General features: G+C 48.1%; 1 protein-coding gene across 1 annotated transcript in view; it reads left to right on the forward strand.

The window, feature by feature from the left end:
* LHPP (phospholysine phosphohistidine inorganic pyrophosphate phosphatase) overlaps positions 1 to 10,640 on the forward strand; it is a 74,804-nt gene extending 64,164 nt beyond the window's left edge. The window contains exon 7 of the mRNA XM_030951695.1: positions 9,934 to 10,640. Coding sequence (XP_030807555.1) covers positions 9,934 to 10,024 — 91 coding nt within the window. The 3' untranslated portion in view covers positions 10,025 to 10,640. The remainder of the gene's footprint in view (positions 1 to 9,933) is intronic.

Here is a 10,640-nt window from a genome sequence, read left to right on the forward strand (position 1 = left end):
TTACACCTTTCACAGGGATTTTGTAAGTGATATATTAAAGGAAAGCCATGAAATATTCTCTTAGGCTAAGGTCTTTAAAAGTATCTAACAGAGTAAGATGTCTGAGCACCACTGAGCTTTACATTCAACCCTTGAAATGAATCTTTCTCACTCCTGTGTAATGTTAAATCTGATTAATAGCTAATGCATCAGCTCCATTTAAGATGCACATCTGTTTGTGTGTATGCACAAAGAAAATATTTATGTCCAAATTCTTTCTCAGGGGCGTTTAAAATTATTTTCTACTGAATTGAGTAAGGTCATCTGGCAAAGCCAAGCAGGTCATCAATAATTAATCCAAGCAGGCAGAGCTGAGTCTCAGGGTGCTTGCAAACACCCTGTTAGACTGGATAGTTTGGCAGAGCAGGGGCAATTCTCAGATTTTCTCAGAAAACAAGCAAATGTGCTTGTTTCACTTTTGAGGGGGAGAGGGAGGCTTTGCTTTTATTGGAAACAGCTGTGCTGTGCTTGCTCTGCAGCACTTGGTGCATCCACATGTGCAGTGAGAGCTTCTGGTCCCCCAGTGCACCCAGGCCAGCCAGGGGGTCATTGCATTCATGGCTGGCATTCATGGCTCGTTTCCAACAAGGAGTTGGATTTATCTCACTGAACTTTATCTATATTTTATGAAAAAGTTAGATTCTTTACACCTAACCCTAACTCTGGCTGTCCAAGAACTGGCTCTGGGGTATGAGCTTGTCATCTGGTTTAAATAGAGTCAGTGGGGAAAAGAATCATCTCTTCCAGAGGTTATTTCCTATCCAGACTTGTTATCTAAGAAACTGGGATGAACGCGGGATGAATAAGAAGGGGGAAGAAAGCTGGTGAAGGGTCTGGAGCATGAGTCCCAAGAGGAGGGGCTGAGGGAGCTGGGAAGGGGCTCAGGCTGGAGAAGAGGAGGCTCAGGGGGGACCTTGTGGCTCTGCACAGCTCCTGCCAGGAGGGGACAGGGACAGGAGGAGAGGGAATGGCCTCAGGGTGGGCCAGGGGAAGGGCAGGGTGGACATCAGGAGGAATTTCTCCATGGAAAGAGTGGTTACACAGGGCAGTGGTGGAGTCCCCATCCCTGGTGGGGTTTAAAGGACCTGTAGATGTGGTACTTGGGGACAGGGGTCAGTGCTGGCCTTGGCTGTGCTGGGGGAACAGTTGGCCTCAGTGATCTCTGAGGCCTTTTCAGCCCAAGTGATTCTGTGGTTCTTGGTTAGGTTCAGCCTGAGTGATTCTGTGGTTCTGCGTGTACTTTCCCCTTTCCCCTTTCCTGTCTGTCCTGAGCAGGAGGCTCCTGGAGAGCTCCAGGTGACCACCCTGGGCCGAGCATCTTGTTTTTGGACAGAGAGCTCTGGGTGAAATGGGTCTGGGCCCAGCCTGATGGGAAGCCTGAGGTGGCTGAGGGTGAATGTTCATCTCTGCAGTAGCAGGAGCATGTTGTGCTCTCAGATGTTTGTGTGTTTCCTCTGGCTGTTCTGCTTGGCCTAACAGAGTCCATTGAACAGATATTGCCAGTGCACTCCATCACTGTGTGAGCTGGATTGAAGTGCTTTCCATGGGGCTGAGGATGGCAGCTCCTAATGCAGTAACTCTCTTCCACCTGTGTCTTCAAGCCCAGCATCCACCACCCAGCCTGGAGCCATTATGGCTTCACCTTTGCATTCAGGCTAGGATGGGACCACAGCAGCTCAGAGCCCACAGGATCCCTGGATTATGGGCAGAGAGGAAAGGACAGAGCCCCTTGAGGCAGAAGGGACTGACTGGGTGTCCCCCATCCTGTGCCCAGCAGGTTCCAGCTCTCCCTGCCATGCTAGCTGTTCCCAGGACACGTGTGCAGCTGTTTTGGGATTAGCAGGCTGGGATCCAGTCCAAAACCAGATCAGGCATGTGTGCTGCTCCCTCTCCTCCACCATAATGCTGGTATGCACACTTTTAATGCCTGGCCCCTGCTGAACTGCTCTGGCTGTGCACGATGAGAGAGCTGTGCAGTTTTGACAGGAAAATTGCTGCCCAGCTGCCGGAACACCAGTGCTGTGCTTGTTTAAATATTTGTTCAAACCAGCTTCACTTTCCATGAGGGGTTTTGGAGGTAAGGGAAAGAAGTCAGCACTGATAAAATCTCATGCTCTGGTGTAAGGACATGAGAGCATTTAGCCAGGAGTACCCTCTGTCCCAACAGCAGCACTTCACATCACGTCTTCCCATCACCATCCTGCCTTCCTCTGTGCCTGTTTCTCTCTCTGTAGATGTGTATATATCCTCTGCACAGACTTTCAGGACTTTTATTCTCCAGAGCTTTTAATCTGATGTCTTCACATGTGCTGGGTTTCCTGAGAGAGAAAATAAATAGGGATAGGTGGAGGGAAGCAGCTGCCATCATCTGCTTCCTCAGCTCTGTGTGCTCAGAGTGCAGGGGGCACTGAATCCTGCAGAGATGCCAGGAACTGGGGTTCCTCAAGGGTTAATTTGCAATCACCACGACTAAATGCCATGCCTGTGGAGAGGACTATGGGAAATACTTGTGTTCTCTCCCAAGCTTTTTATGTGAAACCCATGGGTTTTGGTTCCTGCCAGCCTCCAGCTCCTGCTCTGTTCTCTCACCTCTGGTCATTTAACGTCTTCATTTGACAAAGTCCCACTTGCTCTCCCTGAACCTCTTCAGAGCTGTGGTTACAATCCCCATTTCCAGCCTGTCCCTTGCTTCCCAAAGTGATGTCCTGCACCAGATCTTGGCAGTTTAAAAAGACCTGGTGGAAAACCTGGTAGAGCAGAGTGCAGCAGGGACACCAGGCATCCCTCATGCACCTCTTTTAGCACTACCAGTGCTCTCAGCACCCTCTTCTGAGCAGTTATTTCTGGAATTGTGTATCTGAGAGCTTTGGTTAGAGCATCTCCATGCAGCCAACTGATTACAAACTAGCAAATTCCAATTAAATTTTCAGCACATGTATGTTTGAAAAGCACAAGTGTTCACCCCAAGAAGTGTATTGAAATTCAGAAAAACAAAAATCTGGGGGATGGCGACTTTCCAGTGCTTGAAGGGGCTGCAGGAGACCTGGAGAGGGAATTTGGATGTGGCATGGAGTGACAGAATGAGGGGGAGCAGCTTCTCACTGCCAGAGGGCAGGGTTGGATGGGATTTTGGGATGGAATTGTTCCCTTGGAGGGTGGCAGAGGGTGCCCAGAGCAGCTGTGGCTCCTCCTGGACTGGAAATGTCCAAGGCCAGGTTGGACATTGGGGCTGGGAGCAGCCTGGGACAGTGGAAGGTGTCCCTGCCCATGGCAGAGATGATCTTTAAGGTCCTTTCTAACACCAACCATTCCAGGATCCTGTTAATTCTAGCATTCGGCAATTTAATTTTATTTTATTTTTAGGTAAACTATGCAGAAGGATAACTCCCTATGCCCTCAATCTTAGTGTTGCCCACAGGCTGAGATGTATTGCCTGGAGAAGTGTTGGACTTAGTCTGGTTTATTCTGCTCAGTTAGAACTGCAGCAGTTTCACAGAAATGGGAACAATTAAGTCCCAAGCCCACAGAGTTCCTTCAGGTGTTAGCAAACAATTTGGCTGTAATTTCCACCCGTTTGTGGATGCTTGAATTTCAGTGAGTCACAATTAAACACAATTAGTGCCGTGTGAAGTTCTGGGAGGCAGGAGAGGAGCAGTGGAAGATGCTGGTTTGTTCTGACACAGGTTTGCTTTGCTTGGAGCTCTCCAAAATCCAGTCTTTTAACCACAAAAGCCTCTCTTCCTATCCCAGGGATCTGTCCATGACATGAGAGGGTCCCAGGTATGGGTTTCCCAGAGTTCTGGGAGCTGCTCCAGCCTGGGTGCTGTTACTGACTTTGGTGCAGGTTTTTCTCTAATTGGATGATCAGGAAATGTGCTTTACAACCATCCCTCAGCTGTCCATCAGGGACCTGTCAGTCATTGTGATTTATCTGGGTTTTCAGTGCCAAACTGATTAAATTGCAAGTTTCACAGAAGAAAAAAAAAAGAGTTTCACTCATGGCACCAAGTTTAATTATTGCATCTTTCCAAAGCAACCAGCAAAGGTTACAGTGTCTGTTTGCATTCCTCATAAAGAAAACCTTGTTAAACCCAGTCTTGCATATTTTACAGCCATGCTAAGAGCCCCTGAAGAATATGCTGCCAGGAGAAATGGTCTCAGGCTTTTTTGTCTCATTTTATGGAGGAGGGGTTGGTGCTGTTGGTGGGGAGTCTGAATGGTGACCCAGAGACGCCTTGGTCAAACAGAGGGTGACTTGTGGGGTGGGGTTTGCTGTGTGACAAAAGTGGTGCAGAGCTGGGATCAGGTTTGCCAATGACTATGGCACTGCAATGTGGGCTCATTTGTCTTTTTCAGGTTCACTTTGGTGCCTTGCTTTGGCCCTGCTTGGTGTTTTCCTGCCTACCCCAGTTTCTGAAGGGCTGTGTAAGAGCTAATTTTAACCTGTGATACCAACCAGGTGTTGATCAATGCCTGTCTGCTCTCACTCTCAGGGCAGGTTTCAGCAGGCTGAGCTGGATCCCAGTGCTGGTTCCACCCCTGTGACCACGACTATCCAATGTCAGCTACCTCCATGTCAGAAATAGCTACTCGCTTTGCATAGGTTAGGAAGGTTTATTAAACCTTATCAAAAATACAACAGAAGACTGAATAAAGAAAAAAGGTTACAGCACCGGGAGCAAAATATTTTTCCCACCACGTGCTCAGCCCCCTCACAATGGAGGTTTTCCCTTTTTAACCCTTTTACTCCTACCAAAGTTCTGTCCCTCAACCCCTTCTTCACTGTCCAGGGGTGGAGATCTCTTCCTCAAATCCTGACTGGAGGTGAGATGTCACCAGGGACAAGCCAGCCCTCCCAGGTGTCCCAACTCCAGCTGGCCCTTGATAACCACGTGAGGGGGTACAACCTAACTATAAATCTATAAAACTTTTCTTAACCTATGTACATGAGATTAGTCCATTAATTGTGAGAGTCAATCATGGCTCATCTATCACCTCCACTTGGCCTTTTATCTGTTGAATATTTTGCCCATGCACTAACCCAGCTGTTTCCTTTCTGTTCCCCATGCTTTGCTGGAGAAGAGCACAAGTGGGGTGCTGAGAAGGCTGTTCCAGGCTGTGTGTGAGGGTCCCTAGGACAGCATTGGGAGGGCCTGGAGCTCAGACATCCCCTCTTAGCTCCTGGTGGGATGGTTTGCTGCCAGCTCATAGAGAATCAGTCCCATCCCACGTTCTGCAGGTGCACTTCCCTTCCCAGCAGTGATTCCCTGTGGCAGTGCCATTGGAACTGGCTGGCAGCACCATCCAATCCTCTCCAACCCTCAGACCACACCTGGAATCCCAGCTGCTGTGGGAAACAAAAGAATTAACTCAAAGCCTGGGGTTTGGGGTCATCTTTCCTCTGCATTTGCTTCAAAGACTCCAGGTAGTTCCTGAGAGGACCAGGCAAGCCAGCATAGATCCCTTCATCTCTCAGAGATGCTCAGCTGAATCTGGGTGAACCCTCCCAGAAAATTGCACAGAAGTTGGGACAACTCAAGACCATTCCTGATAGCTGAGTCTAGGCAGGGAATGCAGCCTGTCAGAGCAGTGGAAATCTGACCCACACAGTGAGTGAACCTTCTTCTTTTTGCAGAAGCTGATTTTTAAGACCAGCCCTGTACAGTTTGGTTCCGTGCTTCAGCAGGAGGAAGCCATCACTTTCTGACAGGCAGCAGCTCTGATACTGGAGCTTTCCTGATAAATGGAGCTTCTCTTCCCAGCTGAAGAGTTAAAATTGCAGAGCCAGTTCCCTGCAGCACCCTGCTGCTCCCTGATGTCTCCAGGTGCAGCACTGATCTGAACTAACCAGTTTAGTATGGACTGAGGTCTGGCTCAGGGCACAGGGGCCACAGAGCCCTGACAGTGATAAATAACCCCTGGCAGAGGAGGATGTTCAGGCATCTCCTGAGGAGCTTTTGATGGACACAGGACCACTGTCTGAGCTGCATCATGTTAGAAATAGCTCATATTGTTCATGTGCTCTATGCACTGGTCCTTTTGGGTGGCTTTTCTTCTCCTAACATCACCCTGTGTGCTCATAAGGAGCAGGAAGGACCACCCTGGCTTTCAGAGGGGTCCTGTGCTAAGCCACTCCTTTCCCTGCCAGCAAGGTGAACACCAAAGGCAGTGCAGAAGTGTCACATTCACAGTGCCATGGCCAGTTTGGGCTGGGAAATGCTCTGTACTTCCAGGCCCTGGTGCTCAGCCGCTCCAAGGAGTCCTGCTTTATGGAAGAGAGTGTTTCCCAAGGCTGTAGTTGATTTTTCACAAGCAAGTTTGTGCACTGGCCAGGAGTGCTGACAGCTCAATGTTCAGCTGCACTATATAATTTTCTGTCATTTTGATTTATGCTCTTCTCTGTAACCAGAGCCCCATATGAGAAAAAAAATCAGAAGGAATCTGTCCTAAAGTTAGCTCAATGCTAACTTCTTCAACTGACCTAGCAAATTAAAGATATTTTTAGATTTTTATTATTATTATTATTTATTTCTGGAATAGGAAAGAAGAAAGTATTAAAAGGTAACCTTCACTGTCAGTTCTGTGACCTGCAGTTCCATGGGGTTGTTGTCACTGAGAGAAGCTGAGCTCTGCTCTTGGCTCAAGCTTCCACCTGCACCCAGTGACCTTGGTGGCTTCTGACCCATCAGAGCAATGCCCAGGACATCAGGGCAGAGCTCCAGAGCACTGCTTCACCTCAGGCCTTCTTAAAACTCCCAGTGGCTGGTGTTTCTCTTAGGAAAAAGCCCCAATTCCCCAGGGAAGAGGCTGGTGTAGAGCCATGGTCTCTGCTCCCTCTGGACAACAGAGTAAGGGCTCATCCTCCAGCATTTGGGTTTGCCCAGAGGTTTTATGGCACAGCTCTCTCTTTTGCCTCACTTCTGGCACCCAGGCTTGGGCTCCTGAGTTGTTTTGCTGCATTTGGAGCTTTGTTTCTTGGCATTAGAGTTTGGTGCTTCTTGCTTGCAGTTCCCTTTCTTTGGATGCTTCAAGAGCAGCTCTGAGCCAGAGGGGGGAGCAAACCCATCCCTTGGCTGTTTTTGTGAGCCACAAAATGCCTGTGAGACAAAGGAAGGGGCCACATGAAACAGGGATTGTGGTGGCACTGACAGGGACAAAAGCCCCACGCGCAGCCCTAGGAAAAGGCAGGAAAGCAGGGAAGTGTGTTTATTCCAGCTCTCTGTTTTCCTGCAGAGTTCACACAACTTTATTTATTATGTTTTAATATTGACTTCAGTGGAGCCAGGAGTGTGATGTGATCCCATGGTATTTGGGCAAATGGGTAAAAATATATATATTTTTATACATATATATGTTATATATATATTTTTTTTTATAAAAATATCTATAATATATATAAATATATTATATGTATTAAATATATATTTTTCTATTTTAATATAAATATATATTGATTTTTATATATTTTATTTATATATATTTATATATACATACACACACCCCCTTTTCACAGGACACATTAAGTGTGTGCAGGACTTTTTCTTGATGACTGGCATTTAGCAGCTGAGTTACAGATGGATTTCTGTGTAGTCAGCACAGATATTAATCACAAAATCCTTTTAATAGATCAAAGAGTGCTGTGTAACTGAAAATTTCTTGTAGAAGCTTTCGTTTCAAGCAGTTCTTAGAATTTTCTCCTAATGTGTAATCTAGGAAAGGAACATTTTTCAGGGTGTAAAATGCAAAGTGAAGTTTTGTTCGTTGCTTTATTTAGTTCTCCACTCAAATTAAGGATTAGTGACAAAAAATTGATTATTTTACTGTATGCCCAAAGTTATCTTTGTGTTCATCAAAGCCACTTGGTTAAATCAGAGTGAGCAATAATTACCACTGAAGGGGTGGATACACACTGGATTTTTACTTGCTTTATGTGTGAAGGCTTTTCTCCATCAGCAAACTCTTTTTCAGTTGAGAAAAACCTAAAAAACATCATAGTAATTATTCTCATTGCTCCCTAGCCCTGTAACAAGATGGAATTGGGATATTTAAAGAAAGACCCATCCACTCTCTCAATAAGATGCAGTTTGTTTCCTGGAGCCTGGTGCTGGGCATAGCTTTGCAGGTGACACAAGGAAAGATGAATATCGGCTGAAAATACAAAAATATTTTATTTCTCCTAGTTCATAGCCCAACTTTGCAGCAAGCAGAGCCTCAAGCACACAGTGTGGGCTTCCAAAAGAGGCCATGCCTTTGTGAGGAGCAGGGCTGAGAAAAGAGCAGGAAGGAAACAGCCCTGGGGAGCTTCAGTGCTGGGACAGAAGAAGTGATTTGGTGCTTGTACAGACAAGTGCTCACCAAATCCTGCACATCATTAATAATAATAATAATCATCATCTCTCTGCCTCCCCTGCATCTGGTGGGAAATGCATCTTCCCCATGGAGAGGCTGTGCTAAATAAAGGTTTGCCCTTCCCAGGGAGCAGGAGAGGTGGGAGGTGGACATTTGGGCTCCCATCTCTCTCCCAAAGGAAGGTCATTAAGTGTATAAAGTACATATGTTTTCCCTTCAGCAGCTGTTGGGTTTCTCAGCCCAAGAGCCATAACAGGACCACGAGGTTTGGAAAATTTCTGCCTCCCACATCTGCCCCCCTCCCCAGCAGCAGTGCTGCTAAATCAGCAAAATGGGATTGTGCAGCTGTGCCTCGTTAGGCCAGTGCTGCTAATTGAGCATTGGCAAAAAATGGCTTCAAGTCACTCTGCTTTGGGGTGGTGACTTGGTGGAGGGTGAGGCTGAACCTTCTTCTGGTGGTGTTTCAAACCAGCACTGCTGGGTTTGCAAGGGATGGTGGTCCTGCAAAATTAAACCCTGGCAGAGCCTTCCTTTTCACTGAAGTGGTGTGAAGACTATCTGTGTCTCTAGGTTGAAAGGGAATAGTTCTTTTCTCTGCCTATTTCTAGATAAAAACTGTGGGAGAATAATTATTTGTCATTTTGTAGGGTCCCAGGCTTGCAGTGAGGTCCTTACAGTGATCCCTGTCTGGTGCTGCTATTGCCTGGATGAAAAGTGCCATGTAAAATTCAGTGCATTCACTTGGATTAGTTAACTAATTGAAAATTTTCTTCCAGTTGAGGTTTTGCAAAGTTTTGCTGAGCTCATTTGCACAAAGGACATATGATCCACTTGATCATCTGGGAAAGACATGGGTGTGGGAGAGAGAAAGGGGGCAAACAAACAGAAGAGGGAGGAATGTGAGTCAGGAATGGAGTGGCCAGAGGAGCAGGGAGGTCACTCTGCCCCTACACTGGGCACTGCTGGGGCACACCCTGAGTGCTGTGCCCAGCTCTGGCCCCTCAGCTTGGGAAGGACCTTGGGACACTGAGCACATCCAGAGGGGCTGGGAACACAAACCCTGAGGGAGCTGGGGGTGCTCAGCCTGGAGAAAAGGAGACTCAGGGCTGCCCTCATCACTCTCTGCAGCTCCTGAAAGGTGCCTGTGCTCAGCTGGGGCTGGGCTCTTTCTCCAGCAGCACTGACACAACCAGAGCACACAGCCTCAAGGGAAATACAGGTTGGATATCAGGAAAAAGTTTTTCACAGAAAGGGTGATAAAGTTCTGGAATGGCTGCCGGGGAGGTGGTGGAGTCCCCATCCCTGGGTGTGTTTAACAAAGCCTGGATGTGGCACTGGGTGCCAGGGTTTAGTTGAGTTGTTGGGGCTGGGCTGGACTCGATGAACTTGAAGGTCTCTTGCAGCCTGGTCATTCTGGGAATTCTGTGAACCTCAGGGGTGCTCCATTGGCACTGCCTGGGCTCTGTGGGCAGCAGGATCACCAGGGACATGGGGGCTGTTTGGGGTCCTGCCCTTGCTCAGCTGGACCCCTCTGTCTCCTTCCAGGCCGTCCGATGAAAACCACCCCGAGGTGAAGCCTGATGCCTACGTGAACAACCTGGCTGAGGCTGTGGACATCATCCTCCAGGAGCTGTAAATCCAAGCAGGAGCAGGGATGAGCCCTCACGTGCAACGCCTCCATGGAACCACTTCATCCTCTCCCACCTCCATCTCACCTGAATGAACCCAGGCCAGCCTTGTCTAGGGTGGTGGGCATCTGCCTTCTGACATATTTCACATAATGGTACTAAAATGATCTACTGACCTTCCATCCAAGGGAACACCAAACCTGCTGTTCTCTGGCAAGTTTTCAATGTCTGGCCCTTGGTGCCTGTGGGAGGCCTCAGCCTCCTCTGGGTGATGCTGGGGGGCTGTTCCCCCTTTTTATCTTTGCTTACCCGGGGAGGTGGGAAACAGGGAGCCCAGGCACCCCCTCCTGAATGGATTTACCTGTTTAACCCCCATGTCCTGTGCCTTTTGGGGTGCCTGTGTGGGATAGGGAGGATGGAGGCCACCAAGCTCCTGTGTGTGCCTCGGGTGGCACAAAAGCCCTGGGGAGGGGGACAGCCCCACATGCCTTGGCAAGGCAGGAGCCGTGGTTCTGCCAGGATCAACCTGTGTGGAGCAGCCCCAGGAGAGGGCACAGCAATCAGTAACACATTAGGGAATAACTGCACCATCCTGTCAGGAATAAACCCTGTCCTGTGGATCTG

Source organism: Camarhynchus parvulus, chromosome 6, assembly GCF_901933205.1.
Source record: "Camarhynchus parvulus chromosome 6, STF_HiC, whole genome shotgun sequence".
Lineage (NCBI taxonomy): Eukaryota > Metazoa > Chordata > Aves > Passeriformes > Thraupidae > Camarhynchus > Camarhynchus parvulus.